Below are 26,093 nucleotides of genomic sequence, written 5' to 3'. Positions count from 1 at the left end.
TTTCATTTAGCATAGTATCTTCAAGGTTCATCCATGTTGTAGCATGTGTCATAATTTCCTTCTGTTTTAAGGCTGAAGAGTATTCCACTGTATGGATAGATGACATTTTGTTTATCCATGCATCGCTGGATGGACCCTTGCGTTGTTTCCCCATTTAGCCATTGTGAATAATGCTGCTATCAATATGGGTGTACGCATGCCTCTTTGAGACCCTGCTTTCAATTCTTTTGGGTTTATATGCAGAAGTGAATTCCACTTTCTTTTCTATACCACTCACTGTATAATGGTCAAAGAGTCTTGTGCCTCTGATTCTCCACCCTCCTCCTCCCCCAAGCTTCATCACTCCTAGCCAAGGACCTTTAATTATTCTCTGTGGTGTGGTGGGAAAGAAACAAGGGAAATGACAGGAAGGCACCAGGGATGCAGATCTAGTAGGGATGGATGAAATATTAAGGGGCCAGAAGTGAAGACTAACGGAAATGGGATAGGAAGGTGAGGATTGGAGAGCAGGATCCTTCCACCCCAGTGAAACCACCACAAGGACCTTCTTAGGGCCCGTCATGATCTGTGAATATTCAAGGACTCCAGTGGCAGCAGGTCACTGCCTCCCAGGAGGTCTTGCCACCTCTCTGGGCCTCAGTTTTCATGGGCATAAAACATGTGGCTTGGATAAGTTTAGGGATCTGAACCAGTAATTTTAAACTCTTATGATACGTCACAACCTGTGCTAAGCATGTTTCATGTATTATCTCATTTAATTCTCTCAGTGCTCCCATGAGGTAAGGGTGGTCCCCATTTTACAGATGAGGAAACAGAAGCACAGGGTGAATGAATAACTTGCCCCATGTTTTGTTGCCAGGAAATGCTAGAATTTGTATCACAGAGTTTGCATCTAAGCTCTCTGGACATAATCACTAACCTGTGCTACCAACTGGCCACAGGCCAGCCTTGGAGATCCCTGAGCCAGGCAGTTCCAGTCCTTTGGCTACCTGTTGTCATCCCTCTTCCTGCAGCCCTACTATTGAAGACTATTACAATTCCCAGAAACGGGAGCATGGTGAGACGGGGAGGGAGAGATGCTACTGACAGCATTGCTCTCTCCCTACAAGGAGAAATTACTACCTTGGCCAAATCATATAGAGTAGAGTGAAACTAGGCTCACAAAATAAAGTTAAATATAAATGAATGAATAAATTAAAAGATATGCAGGGCCGGGTGCTGTGGCTCATGCCTGTAATCCCAGCACTTTGGGAGGCTGAGGCGGGTGGATCACACGGTAAGGATATAGAGACCATCCTGGCCAACATGGTGAAACCCCGTCTCTACTAAAAATACAAAAATTAGCTGGGCGTGGTGGTGTGTGCCTGTAGTCCCAGGTACTCAGGAGGCTGAGGCAGGAGAATTGCTTGAATCCAGGAGGCAGAGGTTGCAGTGAGCTGAGATCATGCCACTGCACTCCTGCCTGGCAACAGTGTGAGACTCCATCTCAAAAAAAAAAAAAAAAAGTATGCAGAAAGAGAGGTAAGCAGACTGAGAACCCATATTCTGCTTTATTGCCTTTTAGATTCAAATTTCAGTTGATGGCCAAAACCCACCTGAATTTGCCAAAGATACAAACCCAAAGTGTCTGAATTTAGCAATTTTGGAACTCTTAAAAACAGAAATTTGTCTTTGCATTTACCTACATTAGCTTTTAAACTTTCCAGGATACTTCCGGCCTTCTATAGCGGAAAGCACGAGAAGGTCTGATTTCTGGTTTTAGTTGTGTGACTTTGTGCCAGTCACTTGCCCTCTCTGGGCCTCAGTTTCCCTGTGTATCAAATAGTGGTTGGCCTGGATAGCCATTAAAGGCCATTCAAGCCATGGCCTGATTTTATGTTCTGGTGCCCATTTCAGCCTCATGATTTATGACTGATGTAGGCGAAGCAGGCACAAGTCTTTGTAAATGACATAGGAGGAAATAGAGGCCAAGAGAGGTGAAGTCATAGTTAACAGTCACTGGCAAGGCTGGGACAGGGACGCCAGCCAGAGTTTTGGGCCATTGACTTGTGGACCTCATAGTCATGTGAATAAGATAGAAGATAAAACCATTAATGTTTTCCTGAGCCGAAGCAAGATATTAGCTCATTCCCTGGACTCAGCCCACAGTCTGGCATAGAGTAGGTGCTCAATAAATACTTGCAGATCAATAAAGGAATAGACATGAAAGCATAAAGACATTGAAACCAAAACATTTTTAGCTGCTTTTTAAAGGTAATTTAAAATAACCTTTTTGTTTTAGAATAGCCTTAGATTTACTGAAAAATTGCAAAGGTAGTGCAGAGTGCTCCAACAAACCACACACCCAGTTTCCCCTATTGTTAACATCTTACATTCAGATGATACACTATTCACAATTAATGAACTAATATTCATACATCATTATTGCTATGGTTTGGATGTCCCCTCCAAAACTAATGTTGAAATTTCATTGCCATTGTGATGGTATTAAGAGGTGGGACCACTTAAGAGGTGATTTGATCATGAGGACTTTGTCTTCATGAATGGATTAATGCTGTCATGGGGGAGGTAGGTTAGCTATTGCAGGAGTGGGCTCCTGACAAAAGGATGAGTTCAGCCTGATTTCCTTTTTCTCACATGCTCACTTACTCTTCCACCTTTTGCCATGGGATGACACAGCACAAAGGTCCTTGCCAGATACTGGTGCCATGCTCTTGGACTTTCCAGCCTGCAGAATCATGAGCCAAATACATTTCTTTTCTTTATAAATTCCCCAATCTGTGGTATTGTGTTATAGCAACACAAAATGGACTAAAACAGTTGTTAACTACAGTCTGTACTTTTCCGATTTCTTTAGTTGTTACCTAATGTCCTTTTTCTGGTCCATGGTTTCATTCAGGATACCATATTACACTCATTACTTAGGCAATTGTTAAACTTCCCCTGAGTCCCATATTGCTCCTCTTGTTCACTATTGCCCTACTTCAATCCAGCTTCCACATTGGAGCCAGCAAGATATTTAAAATACAAGAACCTGATCATTTACCCCACCCTTTGCTTCAAGAAGTCCCCCATGACTTTGAAGAAAGAGTTGCAATTTGTTAAATGAGTACTCAAGGCATTTTATAGCCTTTAAGGACCTGAATCTTCCACTCTGTCTTTACTGTGTTGTAAGATGCTGTCAATTGCAAGTTGTGACAAACCCACTTCAAATGACCTTAAACAATAAAGAGTATTGGCTTACGTGATAGTTAATTGTACGTGTCAGTTTTACTGGGCTAAGGGATACACAGATAGCTGGTAAAACATTATTTCTGGTGTGTCTGTGAGGGTGTTGCTGGAAGAGATTAGCATTTGAATCAGTCGACTGAGTAAAGAAGATCCACCTTCAATTATGCAGGTGGGCACCATCCATTGAGGGCCTGAATAGACCAAAAAGGCAGAGAAAGGGAGAATTTTCTCTCTGCTTGAGCTGGGACATCTGTCTTCTTCTGCCCTCGAACATCAGTGATTCTGGCTCTCAAGCCTTTGTACTCAAAGTGGGACTTGCACCATTGGCACCCCTGGTTTTGGGGCCTTCAACTTCAGATTGTCGAACTACACCACCCGCTTTCCTGGGCCTCCAGCTTGCAGACAGCAGAGCATGGGACATCTCAGTCTCCATAGTCACATGAGCCAATCGCTCATAATAAATCTCTTTCTATATAACTCTCTATAAAGAAATATATGTATTTCTGCTTGTTTCTGTTTCTTTGGAGAACCCTGAGTAATACAGCTTATATAAATGAAAAGTCAAACAGGAATGTGGGCTTCAGGCATAGTTTAATCCAGAGGTTTACTCTATCAGCAGGGCTCAGCTCCCTTTCCCTTCTCCAGTCTGCCTTTCTATGTCCACTGATTTTATCCTTCCTAGAACAGATTCTTACCTGGCAGCAACATAGCCCCAGAGTTCCATGACTCATATCCACACTCCAACACCTAGAAGAAAAAAGAACAAGCTTTTTAGACAGTAAAGAGCTCTGAGATTCACTCTGACTGGACTAGCTGAGATCTCATGCCTATGATTGGCCATACCAGTTGGTTCAGGGATTATCACAAGTATTACCAGCATAGCCTTTATTGCGTTGAACTACAATTCTGGTTTTCTCATTGGTGTCTCCAATAGATGGTGTTATGTTATTCTCCTTTATATCCCCACTGCCTAGGACATAGTCATACTCAAGAAATGTGAATTGGATTTTCAAAGCACAGGGTTAGTTGTCCTCTTATCAAACTCTTGTGCTAGCTTAATCCGGGCCTCTGTAGTCTGTGGGCATAAAATGTGCCCCATTAATAGTTGTAAATACATAAATAAATACCAACTTGACTGCCTCTTTTCTCCATAGGACCTCAGCTCTTATAACTTCTCCACAGCCGGGTATTGAAGCCCATCTCAGGGGCTATCTCAGACAGGTTTACAAACATTATTAGTATGTTCCCTGTGGAACAGGTGGGTACCACTGTCCTTACCAAGTACCACGTCTTTGCTGGGTGCTGCAGTGTTTATCTTTGGGTGTCCATGGAGATCATGGGAGAGTTGTGGGTGTGGGGGGGGGAGGTCATACACCTTCTTCCTCCTTCTTGTAGTTGATGGGTCCTGCAGCATTGGGCTCAGGCTCCAGTGTGTTGCAGAGGTCTGCGTGGAGCCCATTGTCTGTTCTTCTTTGCTGCCCTCACTCCTCCGGGGCCCCAGACATGAGCCTGTGGACTGGGCCTAAGTAAGAGACCAGAGATGGTCATCTCACTCCATTCAGAATCTCTTCTGCTCTCTGGCCCTGAGATGTGGGATTGTAGCCAAGCCTGTCCTGCTAGATTTCTATTCCTCTGTCCTTTGCACTCAGAGATTCCTGGCTGCACACAGAGACTGCCTCACTGACAATCAGACCTTCCTGGAAGTATCTGGACCTCTGCAGTGGCCACAGCTTAGGCCTAGCAAGGATGCCTCAGGGTGTCTAGTACCTTCCAGGTGCAGCAGAGAACGCTGGCCACTGTGCCTTGATTTTTCTGGGCCTTCTGTTGAAATGGGGCAATATTTCCAACCTCTCGGGGTTCTCTAGGGGGTTAAATGGGATAAAGGACTTGAAAATCCACAGATGATACCTCTTATTTTTCAGGCTGATTTAGGCCCAGCACACTAGACACCCACAGTGCTTATAAATACCTCCCTGGGTATTATCAAACACTTGTAATTACCAAACACACCTGCTTTTCCCAGAAGACATAGGCTCCTAAAAACAAGGGCTATATATGTATGATTCGTATTTGTATATTTAGTCCCCAAACTAAGTTTAGTACAGTACAGACAAAATCAATCAACCAAGCAAGCAAGCAAAGCTGAGATTTATTGTGCACATACTATGCACCAGATTTTACACCAAGCACTTTTTTTTTTTTTTTTTTTTTTGAGAAGGAGTTTTGCTCTTGTTCCACAGGCTGGAGTGCAGTGGCACAATCTCAGCTCACTGCAACCTCCACCTCCCGGGTTCAAGCAATTCTCCTGCCTCAGCCTCCTGAGTAGCTGGGATTACAGGAGCCTGCCACCATGCCCAGCTAATTTTTTGTATTTTTAGTAAAGACGGGGTTTCACCATGTTGGCCAGGCTGGTCTGGAACTCCTGACCTCAGGTGATCCACCCACCTGGGCCTCCCAAAGTCCTGGGATTACAGGCATGAGCCACCATGCCAGGCCTACATCAAGTACTTTCTATTCACCATGTCATTGAACCTTTACAGCAGTCTCACAAAGTAAGGACTAACTTTCTTTCTATATAAGCAAACAGAGGCCTGGTGGGTGGTGTAGTGCAGCAATTTATCCAAGGTCACTCAGCAAGTAGGTAGCAGAGCTGGGATTTGAATCTGGGTCTCTCTGACTATTAAGCATACATTTATATCCCATGTAAACATGCTTCCTAAAGACTATCTTTCTTCAAATCCATAGGTTGTGGATTCAAAAATAGACCATCTATCATTGAATCCACAACCTGTGAACACAGTTCTTCTCAGTACACAGAACATGCCAAATGAATGCTGGATTGATTAAATGAAGCAATATAAAAGAACGATAGCTAGCTAGCAAGATAAAGATAGAGACAGATGGTTACATAGAGACAGATAGATAGATGGATAGAAAGATGATAGATATAGACAGGACGGATATGTAGATAGGTAGGTAGGTAAATAGATGATAGATAGATAGATAGATAGATAGATAGATAGATAGATAGATAGATAGATAAATAGATCGATCTACTGATATGCTAGGTGAGAAAGCGAAGGATTCTTTACAGATGGTCTTTCTTCTAAGACCTAGCATCTGATCTTCAAAGCATCTCCCATAACATCATCTGAATGCCCCTGGAACAGAAAGGTCATGTAGGATCAACATCAAGGTGAGGCCTCCATGGTTTGTTTGCCAACAACACCGGATGTGGCTTTTCCATCTTTCCCAGGACAGTTTGTATTACAGAACAAGGGAACCTTATCCAACCTCCGGGTCTAGAGCCTGAAGGACATTAGAATGTAGAAGCTTCATTCCATGATGACAAGTAATCCAGGTGGGGAGGGTTATGCACAAGGCTAGAAAATGAGACAATCTCGGCCAGGCGCAGTGGCTCACGCTTGTAATCCCAGCACTTTGGGAGGCCGAGGCGGGTGGATCACGAGTTCAGGAGATCGAGACCATGCTGGATAACATGGTGAAACCCCGTCTCTATTAAAAATACAAAAAATTAGCCAGGCGTGGCAGTGGGCACCTGTAGTCCCAGCCTCCCAGCCACTCGGGAGGCTGAGGCGGGAGAATGGCGTGAACCCGGGAGGCAGAGCTTGCCATGAGCCGAGATCGCGCCACTGCACTCCAGCCTGGGCGACAGAGCGAGACTTCATCTCAAAAAAAAAAAAGAAGAAAGAAAGAAAAAAGAAAAAAAAGAAAATGAGACAATCTGATTGTCAACATTGCACAGGCATGTAGGAGTTCTTCCATGTGACCTATTTCTATGTACTGTTGACCTCAGAACAACACAGGTTTGAAATGTGCAGGTCCACATATGGGTGGATTTTCTTCTGTCTCTGCCACCCTGAGACAGCAAGACCAGCCCCTCCTAATCTTCCTCTCCCTCAGCCTACTCAGCGTGAAGACAATGAGGATGAAGACCTTTATGATGATCCACTTCCACTTAATAAGTAGTAAATCTATTTTATTTTCCTTATGATTTCCTTAACGTTTTCTTTTCTCTAGCTTACATTATCATAAGAATATAATATAAAATATGAATAGCATCCGAAATATATGCTAATTGACTGTCTATGTTATTGGTAAGGCTTCTGGTCAACAGCAGGCTATCAGTCATTAAGATTTTGGGGAGTCAGGCCAGGCATAGTGGCTCATGCCTGTAATCTTAGCACTTTGAGAGGCTGAGGCTGGAAGATTGCCTGAGCCCAGGAGTTCGAGACCAGCCTGGGTAACAAATCAAGACCCCATCTGTACAAAAGATACAAAAATTAGCCAGGCACAGAGGCATGTGCCTGTAGTCCCAGCTAATCAGGAGGCTGAGGGAGGAGAATTGCTTGAGCGCAGGAGATTGAGGCTGCAGTGAGCTATAATCACTCTGTTGCACTCCAGCCTGGGCAACAGAGCAAGACTCTGTCTCTAAAAAATACAGATAAAATAAATAATTTTTAAAAAATATTTTGGGGATTAAAAATGTATACCTAGATTTTCAAATGCATAGAGTCAACTTAGATTTTCAACCCGTGTATTGGTCAAGGATCAATTGTATAATCGAAAGCAAGGCTGACCTATTAGAGCCTGGCTAGAAGGATTTAACTTCTGCAATCACCCAAAATTCTCTCTATGTGGCCATTTTGCCAGGAAGGACAGCACCCTGGCAAGTTCCAAGAGCACCAAAATGTGAAAAGTGATCTGGACTGGGAGTGAGGAGGCACACAACATAGTCCCAGCTCCGCCACTAATCGGCTGTGTGACTCTGAAACCAGGGACTCAGTTTCACCCCCATCTACTTATTATCCCAACTCCAAATGCTATGACATCATGTCAATAGCTTGAAATGGGCCATGATGGTAGTATTTACACCACAGAAATTAGCTAATGCTAAATCAGAGCCTTTTTTTTGAGAGTCAGTTATTCAACATTTGCTAGCACACCACTGGAAGGGGCCAAAATTTATTGAACACCTAGTAAATGTCAGGTACCTAAGGTATACTATGTCTTCTTTTTTCTTTTATTTATTTATTTATTTTGAGATGGAGTTTCACATTGTTGCCTGGGCTGGAGTGCAATGGCATGATCTCGGTTCATTGCAACCTCTGCTTCAAGCGATTCTCCTTCCTCAGCCTCCCGAGTAGCTGAGATTACAGGCGCCACCACCACGCCCAGCTAATTTTTTGTAATTTTAGTAGAGGCGGGGTTTCATTATGATGGCCAGGCTGGTCTTGAACTCCTGACCTCGTGATTCGCCCGCCTCGGCCTCCCAAAGTGCTAGGATTACAGGCGTGAGCCACCGTGCCCGGCCAGCAATGTACACCATTTCTTCTAACCCTCAAAACCTCATGACAAATTCTGTGAGGCTCAAAGAGATTCACTAATGTGCCCATTGTCGCCCAGCAACTAGGAGATGAGACTGATATCAAACACAGGACTTAACCCAAAACCCATGATATCTTTCCATCTCCATACTTGCCTCTCTGAATTTGGAAAGGCAAATATGACAAGAAGCCACAAATATATCTGGGTCACACCCTTGAAAGGTACCCTGAGGCTAGAGGGGTATCAGCAATAAAAGTGCCAGTTCTTGTTTCTCTATTGAATGAAAATTCTCTGATATTCTCAATTGTCCTTAAGATTTTCCAGTTCATGCTGTCAATGCAGAATTGACCCAGAATCTACTTTTTCCATTCCACTCCCCCAGTGGCTTTTGTATTACATGAAATTCGAGTCAAATTATTTGGAGCCTTTGGCAAATGTCAATTTAAGGGGCTTACTTTGGGTATTGAAGGTCAATAACTGTAAATTTACCACTGTGCAAGGCTGTTTGATGTATGTATCATGCCTGAGTCCATCAGAGGGCATTTCCATGCATGTTCGGTCATAGGTAAAGCCTGCAGTTCCCATCACTGACACTGCTATCAATGAGGTTTTATGTAAGCTAATTCAGGGGGGAAATATACAATTTCATGCAAGCACACAACCACCTTTGTTTATTAATGGTTTATTCCCCCAAAGACTGTCCTTTTTTCTCTTCACCAAGAAGAAATAGCTCTCAACTGAGTCTTTTTGATAGCAATCCAGCAGAAACAAATGATGGGGTTCATCATCAAAGAAGTTTTGAACAAAAGCCACATGCCCTTATTGAGATAAATTGAATGCCCAGAACAGTGATTTTTTTTCTTCATGGTCCCTGTAATTTTAAGGCAGCTCATGCATCTGCCACTTATTCAAGATTGAATCAAGGTGAGCTTATTGGTTTTCCTGTGACCGCAAGGATGACCTTCTCACTCCGTGCATGACTGACTTTTAATCTACGGCAGACATTCAATGGCTCTGTAGCAGAAATGGTTCAGTCCCAAGTCAGGCTCTTCCTGGAAATGTCTCTCGGGACCCTTTCTGGGAATGCCATTGAGCAACCTAGATTTTCCTTGTAGCTTGACTCCCCACCCCTGAAATTATATGCCATTAAGCTCAATGAGCCCAATTAAATACATGTGGGTGGAAATCCCTATCACATAGATTGTCTCCCAGCCAATATGGCTGATGGCCCATCTGCGGCATTTCACCACCGGGATACAGCACTTTAAAGTGAAGCAGTCTCCGACTCCTTGGTAACAAGGGTGGAAATATTTAAGGAGGAAGATTTCAGCTTGAAAGGTGTGTGGCTCATGGCTGTGAGGAGCTGCGTGTGCCTACAGTTAGAGAGTAAATGCCAGGAATCTAAATGGGTTTGTCCCTGACTCGCTATGGGAGTTTAGCCGAGTCACTCATTCTCATCTGGGTCTCAGATTTCCTGTCTATAAAGTATGAGGGTTGGGCTTAACCAGGGGTGGAGAAATCAAGTGGCTTCAGAGGCAAAGCAGGTAAAGAAGTGATTTCAGAAGGCTGGATTAAGAATTTAGGGAAACCAGAAAGTGCATGCCCCACGTAAGAGAAAACTGTTAACAATATCGACAAGGATAATACAAATAATAGTAATAACAGGGAACACAGTTGAGCGCTTATTATTTCAGGCATGATCCTAAACCCTCTCCATTTATTAACTCGTGTTTCTCGTAACACCCTCTGAGGTAGGCCCTATTCCCATTTTACGAATGAGGAAACGGAGGCACAGAGATGTTCAGAAACTGGCCCCAGAGTCACACAGCTGATAAATGAGAAAGAGCTCCTCTTTGAGTAAGATTAGGAATGGGCCGGGTGCAGTGGCTCACGCCTGTAATCCCAGCACTTTGGGAGGCCGAGGCAGGCCGATCATGAGGTCAGGAGATCGAGACTATCCCGGCTAACATGGTGAAACCCCGTCTCTAAATGCAAAAAATTAGCCGGGCGTGGTGGTGGGCGCCTGTAGTCCCAGCTACTCAGGAGGCTGAGGCAGGAGAATGGCGTGAACCCGGGAGGCGGAGCTTGCAGTGAGCCGAGATCACGCCACTACACTCCAGCCTGGGTGACAGAGCAAGACTCTGTCTCAAAAAAAAAAAAAAAAAAAAAAAGATTAGGAATACATTCCCAGTTTTCAATCCTTAGACTAGGAGGTCTCCAAAATCCTTCCAGCTCTAACAGTCTGAATCTCTATGGAATGCAGTCTGCACACAGTAGGTGTTCTGTAAAGATTAGTCAGATAAATAAGAGTCAAATTTTTGGTACTAAGCAGCAGTTACTGAGCAGTTATATACCAAACTCCATGGTAAACACCTGTAGACATTCATCCATTGATCGGCCCAAACCCATTTGCAGGTGATGAATCTGAGGTTCTATACAAGATGCACTGGGTCAAGGTCACATAGCTAGGAGTGATGAACCTGGGGTTTAGCTTCAAGTCTAAACCATGCTATCGACTAGAGCAGAGATTGGCGACCTATGGCCTGAGGGCCAAATTGGGCTCACGTGTTTCTGTAAAAATAAAGTTCTATTGGAACACAGCCACACTCACTCATTCATTTATGTATTTATTGTGTATGGCTGCTTTCATGCAGCCAGAATTGAGTAGTTAAACAATAGAGACAGAGTGGCCCACAAAGCTTCAACCATTATCTCTCTGGCCCTTTACAGAAACTTTGCTGACACCTGGACTAGAAATGTAAAGAAACCAGCCATCAAAAGCAATGGAGACAGTAAAGAGGTAAGGAATGCATAGGCTGTGGCAGGGCCCAGGGAGGTCAGCAATGGCATCTTTAAGAGGTAGGTAGATGAAAGGAAAAGGAATTCAAAATCTGGACAAAGACTTGGCTCAGGAAAGAAAATTTCAGATGTGGAAGAAAAGCAATCTGCAGGGCAGTTATTCTGGGCAGTAAATGACACATTTTCTTTTCTTTTCTTTCTTTTTTTTTTTTTTTTTGAGACGGAGTCTTGTTCTGTCACCAGGCTGGAGTACAGTGGTGCAATCTCTGCTCACTGCAACCTCCACCTCCCGGGTTCAAGCGATTCTCCTGCCTTAGCCTCCCCAGTAGCTGGGACTACAGGGGCACGCCACCAAGCCCAACTAAATTTTTGTGTGTTTTTAGTAGAAACAGGGTTTCACCATGTTGGCCAGGATGGTCTCGGTCTCCTGACCTCGTGATTCGCCCACCTTGGCCTCCCAAAGTGCTGGGATTACAGGCATGAGCCACCGTGCCTGGCCAGTAAATGGTACTTCTAAAAGGCAAGAGATTGGATCAGATCCTGGGCTGATTTTGAAGGGGATGTTGTTGCTGTTCACTCAGCTAATCAATACTGCATTCAGCTAATCAATACTGCATTCACCAGGAGAAAGAGTCCAGCAGTGAGACATGCTGGAGTGCAAGGAAAGGAAACTGGATTTCAGATGCAGGAAGCTTTTTCTTTCATTCACTCCTTCCTTCATGGATACATTTCTCAAACATCCACTAGGTACCAGGCATCACACATTCCACTGAATGAGGAAGGGGGTGGGGCAGAGAGTATGAAGAGAGCAGGGCATACAGAAAAACAAGACAGATATAGAGAAGGGAGAAAAGGAAATGAGAAAGAGAGAGAGAAAAAAACAAGTAGAGGGAAAGGGAAAAAAGCAGCAAGGGAAACACAGAAATATAGAAATAGAGAAGGAAGAGGATAAGAGAGTCAGGAAATGAAAAGGATACAAGGAAACACTAAAGCATGAGCTGTGAGCTTCAGGGTATATACTTACCTTTCATTGCTTCCTTATGCAATGATGATGGGCCATGGTTTACTGCTCTTAAACCACTCTGAATCCTTAAGCCTTCAGAAACTGCGGTCTACCTGGTTCTGAAGGGGGGAAATTCATCTCTGACTTGCCATGCAGCATCCAGAACATCATGGCCCAGTGAGGTGGGTGAAATTAAACTTGGACATTGGACCTCACCATAAGCAGAACATTCCCCACCATGGGGATTCAAGAAAAGAATTCTAGAAGTCTAACAGTCTAAGGAAATCAGATTTATGGTCAAAGAACAATGTGAGGTGATGTGGAATCATAGACTACTGGAGCTAGAAGAAACAAAACAATGGTGCTAATAGTGATGATGTCGTATGAAGACAATGGCAATGGTAATGATGACAATAGGAGATGAGGATGATGCTATTGCATGACGCTGAGGTAGCAGCTTCAGGCAAATGACCCTTTATTGGTTTCCTGTGTCCCAAGCACTATTGCTATTTGCTTTACCAGCACCATTTCTGAATCCTCTCTACAACCCTGTGATGGTTAATATTGAGTGTCAAAATTTGATTGGATTGAAGGATGCAAAGTATTCTTCCTGGGTGTGTCTTTATGTCCCTCTGGAGAACCCTGACTAATACAAATCCTAAAAGAGGTATTACTGTTAACTCAGTTTTTTATTTTTATTTTATTTATTTATTTTTTTGAGACAGAGTTTCGCTCTTGTTGCCCAGGCTGGAGTGCAATGGCGTGATCTCGGCTCACTGCAACCTCCGCCTCCCAGGTTGAAGTGATTCTCCTGCCTCAGCCTCCCTAGTAGCTGGGACTACAGGCATGCATCACCATGCCCGGCTAATTTTGTATTTTTAGTAGAGACAGGGTTTCTCCATGTTGGTCAGGCTGGTCTCAAACTCACAACCTCAGATGATCCGCCCACCTCAGCCTCCCAAAGTGCTGGGATTACAGGCATGAGCCACAGTGCCCGGCCAACTCAGTTTTTTAGAGGAGAAAACTGAGGCTCTGAAAAGCAAAGCTACTTACCAAGGTCAAAGCTAGGGTGGAGCTGGGATTTGAATTCGCATCTCTTGAGCCCTCGGCACATGCTCAGAACCATTAAACCAGTGATTCTCAAAGTGTGGACCCTGGGCCATCAGTATCAGAATAACCCCAGGGAGTGGCTGTTTAAAGTGCAGATTCCTGGGCCCCACCCAAATCCACTGACTCAGATATTCTGTAGGAGAATAGTCTCAGATCTGCATTTTGAACCAGATTCCCCAGATGATATCTATGTTTGCTGAGGTTTGAGAATCACCATACAAGACTCAGGCTGCAAAGATTCCTTGACCTACTGATAATAAATTGGAGTACTGTTCAACACATGTTCACTCACTTTTTCCTTCCTTTTGGGGCAGTATATTCTTTTCTGCCCCACTGACCTTGACTGACTTTGGCCAATTGAATGTGAGCAGATGTTGTATGATAGAATCTTGAGCCATGTTTGCATAGTGTGACTTGTCTCTCAAACTACTGCCATCATCACAAAAAGAACATGCCTTATACAGCAGCTGCCTCTTCAGCATGGGATCCAGAATCAGACATGTGGAACAGAGTTGAACTGTCCCAAAGCCTAGAGCCAGGCATGGCCAGTTCACAATCTGAAACAGAAACACCTGAAAAATTTATACATGCATGAGCAAGAAAAATAAATGCTTGTTGTTGTCACCTATTGCGTTCAGGGATGATTTGTTATGTGGCATAATCACAGCAATAGCTGATTGATATACATAAAATTATATACTGTATATTGTGGATCCATTTTTATATTGTATGTCCACTTTTCTGGAGAGGGTGTACATATACCATCTAGCAAATTCTCAAGAGACTAGGAACCCCAAAAAGTGTTTACAGCCACAGAACTACTTTAAAATCCTCTCCACTCTCAGTGGAACCTCACGTTCCAGGACTTGAGCTGAATGAGTTTTCACTGTCCCTCCCTGCCTCGTAGAATGTAACTGTTTATTTAAGTCTTAAACTTCAAGGGGTCCAGACTGAATATACTACAGGAGTTCTGAAAAGGGGGCCTGGGTGATGGTCTTAGGACCCAATCTCAAACACCTGGACTCTTAAAATTATCACCAGATACAAAAAGAAAGGAAATGAAAGCAGAGATTATTCAAGTACAGACAGTATTTTATAAGATTGTCCTCCTCTTGTCCCTTATAACTTACCCATTTATCTCTCCAGTGAAAAGAAATTTCTAACTCTGTGAAATAAATAAAAGCAACTCAGTCAGTGTTTTGCCAGAAACATGAAAAATTAAAAATATTATGCCCCAGTCTGGGTTGGTTTCTATATAAATAAATATATACAGAATTTATATTCAACACCTCAATCATGAAAATTATGCTAACATGTCACAGGACATTAATTTTTTCAAGACCATTGGGCAATATTTTAGGAATTTGCGAATACACAGTTTACAGGTTTTGGCCTGCAGGTTATGAAGTAACAGCTCCAAGGCCCCATGGTAGAAGCAGCGAGGCCCCCAAGAAGGACGTGAAGTAACCCAGCCAAGGCTCCATTTGTTTTACGTCACTGCCCATATATTATCCTGAGCTGGAGGCAGAGCAAACCAATCTGTGAGCAATCCATTTTCCTGTGTTGGCTTCATCCCCTTGGCTGTTATCAGCCAAGTATTTCAACACGGATGGGTTCTACCTGGTCAGGGAGATGCAATTGAACTTGAACTGTGTCCAGCTGGCAGGATTTTTGATTGCCAAGATGACCGGCTGCTTTCAAGGAGAGCAGAATTCAAACAGTGATTAATGAAGTGATAGGGAGGAGAGTGAGAAAGAGTACATGAAATTGTACTCTGTAACCCAGGGCTATGCTGAGACTAGAGGGAGGATTTCTTGGGTAGTGTGGGAGGAATGAGGAAAGCTTAAGTTCTCACTTACCCCCAGTAATGGCCATAATACCTCGCTCGCCCTTTTGGGTTTTGATGCATCTTTTGTTTGTCAATACAGTCAGATAGCTTGGGTTCAGATCCCAGCTCCACTGCTTAGTTTCTGTGCAGCACTGGGCAAGTTACTTAACCTCTCTGTGCTTCTGTAACATCTGGAAAAATAGGGACAATACACATTGAAAACTAAATGAAGTGGCTGGTCCTGGTGGCTTACACCTGTAATCCAGCACTTTGGGAGGCTGAGGCAAGAGGATCACTTGAGACCAAGAGTTTAAGACTAACCTGGGCAACACAGCCAGATCCCATCTCTACAAAAAGAATTACAAAAATTAGCTGGGTGTGGAGGTGCATGCTTGTGGTCACAGCTACTCAGGAGGCTGAGGCAGGAGAATCACTTAAGCCCAGGATTTGGAGGCTGCAATGAGCTATGATGGCACCACCATACTCCAGCCTGGGTGAGAGAGCAAGAACCTGTCTCTTTAAAAAAAAAAATTAAAGGTTGGCCGGGTGCAGTGGCTCATGCTTGTAATCCCAGCACTTTGGGAGGCCAGACGGATCACCTGAGGTCAGGATTTGAGGCCACCAACATGGCAAAACCCCGTCTCTACTAAAAATACAAAAAAATTAACCTGGCATGGTGGTGTGTGCCTGTAATCCCAACTATTCGGGATGCTGAGGCAAGAGAATTACTTGAACCTGGGAGGCGGAAGTTGCAGTGAGCCCAGGTCAAGCCACTGCACTCCAGCATGGGCGACAGAGTGAGACTCTGTCTCAAAAAAAAAAAAAAAAAAAAATTAAATTAACTGGTGAGATGGGTAGCACATCGCAGTGGTTAAGAACATGGGCTCTTTAAATGTCTTTAGTAGTTGGCTAAGAAAAAAAAAAAAGAAGATGGGCTCTGGAGGCTCCGGCTGTGTTTGAATCCCAGCTCTACCACTCACTTCCTGTGTAGCCTAGTGCAAATTCCTTAACCTCTCTGCTTCAGTTTTCTCTTACACAGAATGAACATAACAATAGTTTTTACCCTGGAGGCTTGTCTTGAGTTGATACAGTCAGCGCCTCTGGGCCTAACCTGGGGACTTTAAAGGTTTAATCAACTTTAAAGGTTTAGGGTGATTCTGCAGGAGGTAAGGGAGTAGGGTATCTCTGAGAAAATTTGCTGTGCCTCCTTGGGTAATTGAGTACTCTCCTCTGAATCTTAGTTTCCACATCTATAAAATGGAAGGTTGGATTGAATGGTCTCTGAGCTGTTCCTTTAAAACTCTGGTTCTGGGCACATGCACCAACCCAGAAGACAGTGCTTCATGCTTACGTGCCTTCACACATGCAGTTCCTTTGGCCTAGAGTGACTGCCCCCATCCTGTCTGTTTGGGGAGTGTCAACTGGCCCTACCTGCCCCATCCCTCATGTCATTCCCCTCTGTAAACACTCCTCTGACTCCTTCAAGTAAAGATTATGGAGCCCTCTTCTCTTCCTGCAGCATTTGGCTCTTGTTACACTCACCTCCCTGTGCTACACTTGTGGGATGCGCATGGACTACATCTGTTCATCCTCCTCCTGGCTCACCTTCAGCGAGCCAGTGAGACTATGTTCAGGTGGGTTTAGCTCAACAGCCTCAGGTCAGACCTTTCTAGGGGGTGGGGCCAGGAGATAAGCAGAGGGGGTAGGTAGGATGACCCAGGTACTGAGTGAAGTGAACAGAGGTATGGAGACATGGACAGTGAGGAGACCATCTCGTCCAGCTTGGAGGAGAGCATTGCAAGATTCTGTTTTTATTCTGGCTTAGGATTTAGCACATTGTGAGTGTTCAACAAATATCTGTGGAATGAAGGAAAGGATGGGTGAGTGGATGGGTAGATTGATAGATGAATAATGGAAGGAGGGATGGATGGATGGATGGATGGATAAATGATGAGATGGTGTATGTATGTATCCATGTAAATATATATGTATATGGATGGGTGAAGGGATGGAGGATAGATAGATTGGCAGATGAGAGGATGTATGTATGTATATATATGTATATGGATGGGTGGATGGATGGATGAATAAAAGGATGGAGGATGGATGGATGGAGGATAGATTGGTAGATGAGAGGATGTATGTATGTGTGTGTGTGTATATATATATATGTATATTGATTGGTGGATGAATGGATGGATGGATGGATGGAGGATAGATTGGTAGATGAGAGGATGTATGTATGTATATATATGTATATGGATGGATGGATGGATGGATGGATGATATAGATTGGTAGATGAGAGGATGTATGCATATATATATACATATATGGATGGGTGGATGGATGGATGGATGAATGGATGAATAAAAGGATGGAGGATGGATGGATGGATGGATGGAGGATAGATTGGTAGATGAGAGGATGTATGTGTGTGTGTGTATATATATATATGTATATTGATTGGTGGATGAATGGATGGATGGATGGATGGATGGAGGATAGATTGGTAGATGAGAGGATGTATGTGTGTGTGTGTGTATATATATATATGTATATTGATTGGTGGATGAATGGATGGATGGATGGATGGATGGATGGGTGGATGGATAATATCAGGGAGTCAGAATGAAGAGCCGGATGTAGGGATACATCAGGGCTTGGGGACGGTGGCCAGAAATACAGGAAACCAAGACAGAAAAAAAATAAAGAATATTTTACAATATCTACAGACAGCAATTCAGAGACTCCAATGAGCTGAGCTGATCCCAGCACCATAGGTGAGGATTTAGCATATAACCTTGATGATAGGTGATGAGTATGTGATCTAAAGTTTGCATATATGGGCTATGAAATGAAATCAGGATGTGTTAGGCAGATCATTTGGTTGCCAGTTTCAAGCAGTGAGATGATGGCGGGAGGGGACAGAGCCACAGAAAAATCTGGCTTTCTCTTCCCAGATGCCTCACCCCACCCCTTGGCCTTCACTTTTTGAGCCCAGTTCAGAGTCTCTTTCTTAGAGAAGTCTTCCCTGATCACCACCTCTCCTACCCAAGCCAGCCCCTGTTCTCTTATCCTCTTTCACACCTTTGTCACTGCCTTCATCTCAAGAGTAAACAATGCATTTTGACATCAATTGCTTTCCATATTACCCCTTGCCACAAAGCCAGATCCATGAGCTCAGGGGTCCTGACTGCCGGCCCTCCTGCTGCATCCCTGGTGCTTAGAACAGTGTCTGTAATCCAACAGACATTCAGTATATACAGTTGCAAATACCTGAATAAATATTCAGACAAATCAATGTGGTTTAGAATGGGGAGAAGATAATTGGGAGTCTACATGAGTTTTGATGGTTTTTTTTTCCATATGACTTTTCAAAAAAAAGTTCATCCTGCCCCACAAAGCTAAGAAGACACTCTGTGAACATCCCAGCCACCCACTCGTTTGCAGGCAGTGGTTCTTTGATTTTACTGTACATATGAAACTCCCAAAGAGCCTGACCACACTGGTACTCGGCCCCAACCAGAGCATCTGACCTCATGAGCTGGGTGCAGAGCTGGCACTGGGATTGTTCAGAGCTCCCCAGGTGATCCTAATGTGCAGCCAGGGCTGAGATCCCTGTGTTTGAAACACAATCTCTACTCCTCCTCTAGTTGCTCAATTCCCATTTTAGAGAAGCCGGGGGGATGGGTGTCTAATGTTACTTATTCATGTCTTTGGGTACTAAAATCATGGAATGAAGGTTGCAAAATGGGCAGTTATATGGCCTTTTGGGTCTGGATGACTGATAGGGCTTCAGGATTCTTTCTGGGGACAAATATTCTCCTTTAATTAAAAAAAAAAAAAAATCTTGGCCAGGCATGGTGGCTCAAACCTGCAATTCCAGCACTTCGGGAGGCCAAGGCAGGTGGATCACCTGAGGTCAGGAGTTCAAGACCAACTTGGCTAACTTGGTGAAACCTCGTTTCTATTAAAAATACAAAAAATTAGCAGGGCATGGTGGCGGAAACCTGTAATCTCATCTATTTGGGAGGCTGAGGCGAAGAATTGCTTGAAACCAGGAGGTTGCAGTGAGTTGAGATCATGCCATTGCACTCCAGCCTGGGAGAGAGAATGCGATTCCATCAAAAAAAAAAAAAAAAATCTAGAGCCAGATGCAGTGGCTGATGCCTATAATTGCAGCACTTTGGGAGGCAGAGGCAGGAGGATTGTTTGAGTCCAGGAGTTCAAGACCAGCCTGGGCAACATAGTGAGACTCTGTCTCTACCAAAACTTTAAAAATCAGCTGGGCATGGCAGCATGCACCTGTAGTCCTAGCTACTTGGGAGGCTGAGTCAGGAGCATTGCTTGAGCCCAGGAGTTCGAGGTGGTGGTGAGCTGTGACCATGCTATTGTACTCCAGCCTAGGCAACAGAGCGAGACTCTGTCTCTAAAAAAAAAAAAAAAATCAACCTCACTCCAAGCCCATCTATAAAAAGACACTGATGAGGCCACTCTATGAACAACTATAATCATGCTACATCCATTTGCACATGAAATTGCTGAAATCTATCCAGCATCTTTTATCACAGGTGGCAGAGTGGGTAAGGGGTAGCTAGAGATAGGTAGTGGCCACTGTGTCCTTGGACTGCCAGAGTCAAGCCAGGGTGGAGCCAAGTGGCTCGTAGTTGAGGATCATTTCCTTTCTTCCCCAGGGTCTAGAATCTTTTCTCCCCCAGGGTCTCTCATGGACTAATTCATAACTGCACCTTAGTGTCTGACAGTAACAACCTGAGGAAATTTGCAAACAAAATATCAGGAAACACCATCCACTTAGAGATCAGAATTTCATCCCCATTGCAATGCCCAGGAGCGTGTTTGGGGAGAAGGGATGCAGTTTGAGTGTTTTTTTAAAACTATGATTGTGATTTTAGGACAATTATATATTCCTGGGGCTCAGTGAGAAGTAACATCTCCAAGGCTATTTACCGAACCACAGTTGAGTAAAATTTCCCACTGGGAAGGAAGAGGGAGGAAATGAACTTTTGTTTATGGCCGGTTAAACACAAGCAGATGCTAAGTGATTGACACTATTCCCACTGAATCCTCACACCCACTCCATGGCAGAGCTACTAATTGCCCCATTTGCAGACTGATGGAGAAACTGAGGCTCAAAAAGGCTAAATTATTTGCCCATCTTCCTCATTACTATGCAGTACTCAGCACTGTTTGCAAACAGGGAGAACAATAGCTACCTATCATAGGCTGTACAGTCAGACAGACCTGGGGTCAGGCTGCAGTACAGTGGTGTGATCATAGCTCACTATACCCTTGAACTACTGGGCTCAAGCGATCCTCCTACCCCAGCTGGGGTTGATCTTGACTTTGCTCCTTGCCTGGTACAACCTTGGACAAGTGTTTTCTCAGAACTTCTTTCCCATGTCTGCAATACCAGATAATAATACCTATATAGCAAAGAGTTGTTTGAAGTGTTCAGGGAGATCATATCTGCAAAGTGCCTAGCAGTGTCCCTGGCACAGGTGGGTGCACAACAGATATTAAAAATGAATGTGATCCAAACCCTGAACACATAAGAGATGATCAATAAATTTAAATCCTCAAAACACACACTCTTCTGGTTACAATATGGGGAAAGCCATGACCTGGACAAGATGGAATTTTTGCTCTAAAAGAGCTCACAGCCTTGACTGTGAAAGAAGAAAGCCCATGGAAACAGAAAGCAAACAGTAATTGTATAATTGTAATATAATAATCTATAATAATATAATAATCTATAATTGTATGAGTCAGGATGTGCCCAGTTGAAAAAGAAATACCAACTCTAATTAGCTTTTTAAAATGCGTTTGTTGACCTATAAAATGAAAGAGTTTATTTAATTTTAATTTTAAACTGTTAACATAAGAGGCTTAGGCCAACGTAGTGGTTTAGAGCTTGGGATAGATACAACACCAGGTCTGTTTTAATCGGTGGTGTCAACACTACTAGGCCTAACATCTTTCTATAACAAATAATCTATCATGTCATGAATTCTGAAATGAAATTCACAGATAATATAATCTACCTACCCTATAGTGTAACAGAAAACCAATATAGTGCCTCTCTGTGATACAAAGGAGAAGAAAGAAAATAGATTTATAATAAAAATATATTTTCAATATATAAATGTTCACACACAACTCCACTAGAAGACATAATGAAGTCATCAAAAGCTTGCACTTTTAACAGACATGATGCAATATTTGGCTGAATATTGTCAACAGTTTTACTTTATATTTAACAAATTAGAATAATGGCGACATAGGTATATTCACACATGTATGCACACCCCTCAGAAAGTCTTCCTAATTAGCATTTCCTGGTAGAATGCCCCTTGGATTTTCATACCCAAACATCATGAAACAAATGTATCTCTCAATGTATGTTGATGTTAACATAGGAGAAATTATATTTGCATCTCCAAAATTCAGTGCAACATTGTAAACAAAATGCTGTACGGAATAAGTTTGATGCTACACTCTAAACTCAATTGGTGGAACATCAGGATCCCAGTTTGAAAAGTCCACCCAATGTCAACAAAAGGTACATGAATCTCCTACGTTACTGCTGCAAAGACAAGCCATGTCAATATCAACAAAACTACCATTTATTTTCTATCACCTTTACTGAAATATAATTTACATGCAATAACCTGCATCCATTTAAGGTATGCAAATCAGGCCAGGTGCGGTGGCCCACGCCTGTATCCCAGCACTTTGAGAAGCTGAGGTTGGCGGATTGCTTGAGCTCAAGAGTTTGAGACCAGCCTGGGCAACATGGTGAGATGCCATCTCTACAAAAAATACAAAACCTAGCCTTGTGTGGTGGCACATGCCTGTGGTCCCAGCTACTCCAGAGGCTCAGGTGGGAGGATGGCTTGAGCCTGGGAGGCAGAGGTTGTGGTGAGCCAAGATTGCACCATTGCACACCAGCCTGGGGGACAGAACAAGACCCTGTCTCAAATAATAAAAATAAAAATATATAAAGTATGCAATTCAATGAGTTTTGATAGACGTATATGCCTGGGAAACCACTGCCACAGAACATACCCATCACCCCCCAAATATCCTTGTGACCCTTTGCAATTCATTTCATCTTCCACTCCCAGCCTCAGGCAGTCACTGAATCCAAACAACTGTTCACTAACAATGGTATTGATATTGTGGTGATGCTTTAGGTATTTCATATCTTAAATAAGAATTTGTCACTTATATATAGCAATTTTACTGTGTTTTAATTACATTTTAAGAAATTGGTTGGGGATTTGGGTTAACAAAGGCATTCTAATTTGTCTATTTTAAAATAATGAAAACTAAGACTTCTGCTTCTGGGATGATGAAGCAGATGTATTTTTCCCTCTTCTTCCCACTAAGTACAACTAAAACCCTGGACATTGTATATAAACAAATATAAGAAGACATTGAGAAATGGAGAGAGGACTGGCTAGAGACCTCAGGACTTGAAGAACAATATAGCAATGAGTTGTGGGAAATTGTTTTTGGTTTCACATATCCCGGAGTTGAAGCTGAAAAAGCTGGCAACTCAGAAACACCAATGGGTGCAGACCAAAAAAAAAAAAAAAGACTCTAACAAAACCCTACTTTTTCCAGGCAAAGGACCAAGAAAGAGGTAACCTAGCACGACAGAAGACTTTTAGACAATAACTGTTCTGTTGCATCCAAACATAGAAAAGTCAGTAGCCTGACTACACCCACATCATCAAAGGCCAAGTGAGGAGCCTGGACTTCCATGCTCTTGAGGTTGTAATGAGGTGCCCAACACATCTTTTGGGATGGTGTCTGAGGAGGCCTAGTGAAGAGTCAAAACTTTCACCACTGTCCAGTGGCAATAAGGCCACAGCCACCTCAGTGTCAGTGGTACTACAAAGGTAGCTGTAACTCTCAAACCCACTTGGTAATAACAAGAAACCACCCCGCTTTGAGTGTCAGTGATGAAAAATGTGGACTTCTACCTCCTTCTGGTAGTGACTAGGTGGCACCCCTGCCACCTATCCTTTCAGAGCAGTGTCAGAAGCCAGCTAAGACAGAAAATTTTAATAGATTTGGGGTCTCATAACATAATATTAAAATGTCCAGGTTTTCATCAACAATCTCCTTTCATACCAAGAACCAGGAAGATCTCAAACTGAGTGAAAAAAAAGACAATTAATATATGTCAACACTAAGATGACAGAAATGTGAGAATTCTCTCACAGTGATTGTAGAGATACTTTGATAAATATGCTCCAACAAGCAACTACAAACGTGTGAAACAAACGAAAAAAATAGAAATCCTCAGCAAAGAAATAAGACAGCTCAGAAAGGAAATAGCTATAAAGAAGGAACAGATGGAAATTTTAGAAGTGAAAAATACCATTACTGAAACACCAAGCTAAGTGGACCAGCTCACAGCAGAAAAGAGGGAACAGAGGAAAGAATCTGTGAACTGGAGGGTAACGCAATAGAAACGACTTAAGCTGAACAACGGAGAGAAAATAGAGTGAAAAAAAATAAACAGAGACTCATAAAGCCTATGGTTAGGCTTTGTGTCACCACCCAAATCTCATGTTGAATTGTAATCCCCATAATCCCCACATGTCAAGGGAGAGACCAGGTGGAGGCAAATGGATCATGGGGGTGGTTTCCCTTATGCTGTTCTTGTGATAGTGAGTGAGTTCTCATGAGATCTGATGGTTTTATGAGTGTTTGGCCTGTCCTCCTGTGTTCATTCTCTCTCCTGTCATCCTGTGAAGAGGTGCCTTCTGCCATGAGTGTATGTTTCCTGAGGCCTCCCCAGCCATGTAGAATGGAGTCAATTAAACCACTTTTCTTTATAATTACCCAGTCTTGAGCAGTTCTTTATAGCAATGTGAGAATGGACTAACACGCTCATGGACCAATGAAATTATAAAAAATAGCTAACATTTGTGTCCACAGAGTCCTGGAGGTGAGAAGAAAAAATGAGAGGCTAGAAAACTACTCAAAGAAATAACGGCTGAAAACTACCCAAATATGTCAAGAAGAAACTTAAGAAGCTGAGCAAACCAGATACAACATAATAAAGCTTCCGAAAACAAAGGACAAAGAAAAATTTTGAAAGCAGCCAGAGAAAAATGGCATCTTAGCCATAGGGGGAAAAAAATTCAAATGATAGCAGATTTTTATTCAGAAACCATTGATGCCAGAAAAAAATGGCAAGATAATTTTCAGGTACTGAAAGAAAAGAACTGTTAAACTAGAATCCTATATTCAGCAAAAATATCCTTTAGGAATGAAAAAAAAAAAAAAGACGTTCTTAGACAAAGGCAAACTAGGAAATTTTGTTTCTGGAACACCCACCCTAAAAGAATGGCTACAGAAAGTTTTCTGGCTGGGTGCCATGGCTTGTGCCTATAATCCTAGCACTTTGGGAGGCCGAGGTGGGAGGATCACTTGAGCCCAGGAGTTCAAGACCATCCTGGGCAACATAGTGAGACCCCATCTCTACAAATAATAATAATAATAAATTAGCCAGGTGTAGTGGCACATGCCTGCAGTCCCAGCTACTCAGGAGGCTGAGGTGGGAGGATCACTTGAGCCCAGGAGTTCAAGGTTGCAATGAGCTATGATTGCATCACTGAACTCCAGTCTGGGTGATAGAGTGAGACCCTATCTCTTTACTAAAAAAAAAAAAAAAAAAAAGAAGGAGGAGGAGGAGGAGGAAAAAAGAAAGAAGAAAGAAAAAGATAAAGTTTTCTAAGCAGAAAAGAAGCAATAAAAGAAATTCTGGAACATCAAGAAGGAAGAAAGAACACAGTAAGCAAAAATATGAGTAAATGTAATAGACTTTTCTTCTCCTCTTATGTTTTCTAAATTAAATTTGGTGATTGATACAAAAGTTATAACACCTCTCAATGCATATAGAAGATATAATCAAGACAATAATAAATAGTGGGGAGGGCAAAGGAACATAAAGGGAGGTAAAGTTTTATACTTCAATCATAGATAGCATTTTTACATAGAATATCTGATTTTTTTTTTCAAGACAGACTTTCACTCTTGTTGCCCAGGCTATAGTGCAATGGCGCAGTCTTGGCTCACTGCAACTTCCACCTCCCATGTTCAAGCGATTCTCCTGCCTCAGCCTCCCGAGTAGCTGGGATTACAGGCATGCGCCACCACACCCGGCTAATTTTGTATTTTTAATAGAGACAGGGTTTCTCCATGTTTGTCAGGCTGGTCTCCAACTCCCAACCTCAGGTAATCTGCCTGCCTCAGCCTCCCAAAGTGCTGGGATTACAGGCATGAGCCACTGCACCTGGCCAGAATATCTGATTTTTAAGAATGATTACTGGGTTGTGATGTATTAATGCACCAGAAAACTATATACCACGATGCAAAAGAATAACTACCACTACACACAAAAATGTAGAGAAATGTCATCAATTTAATGTTGAGAGAAAGAAGCCAGAGACAAAAGAGTACATACTGTAGGATTCCATTTATTTGAAATTCTAGAACAAGCAAAACTAATCTATGACGATAGAATTTAGAATGGTGGTTGCTTTTGGTGGTATATTGACTGGAAAGGGGCATGATGGAATTTGCTGCTGGGGATATGGGAATTTTCTGTATCTTGATCTAGGCAGTGGTGCAGTAATCTACATCTATAAAAACTGTCAAGCTGAACACTTAAAATTTGTGCACCTTACTGTGTATGAGTTACGCCTTTTAAAAGAGGAATGGATTACTAGCAG

The 26,093-nt window shown here is 42.9% G+C and overlaps 1 protein-coding gene across 2 annotated transcripts in view; it reads right to left on the bottom strand.

The window, feature by feature from the left end:
• Positions 1 to 26,093, bottom strand: part of GRK3 (G protein-coupled receptor kinase 3) — a 273,006-nt gene that overhangs the window by 205,382 nt on the left and 41,531 nt on the right. For both annotated transcript variants that reach the window (XM_063603123.1, XM_063603124.1), the window contains exon 3: positions 3,927 to 3,978. In XM_063603123.1, coding sequence (XP_063459193.1) covers positions 3,927 to 3,955 — 29 coding nt within the window. In that variant the 5' untranslated portion in view covers positions 3,956 to 3,978. The remainder of the gene's footprint in view (positions 1 to 3,926; positions 3,979 to 26,093) is intronic.

This window comes from Pan paniscus, chromosome 23 (assembly GCF_029289425.2).
Source record: "Pan paniscus chromosome 23, NHGRI_mPanPan1-v2.0_pri, whole genome shotgun sequence".
NCBI classification, from domain to species: Eukaryota; Metazoa; Chordata; class Mammalia; order Primates; family Hominidae; genus Pan; species Pan paniscus.
This window is presented reverse-complemented; position numbering and strand designations above follow the sequence as displayed.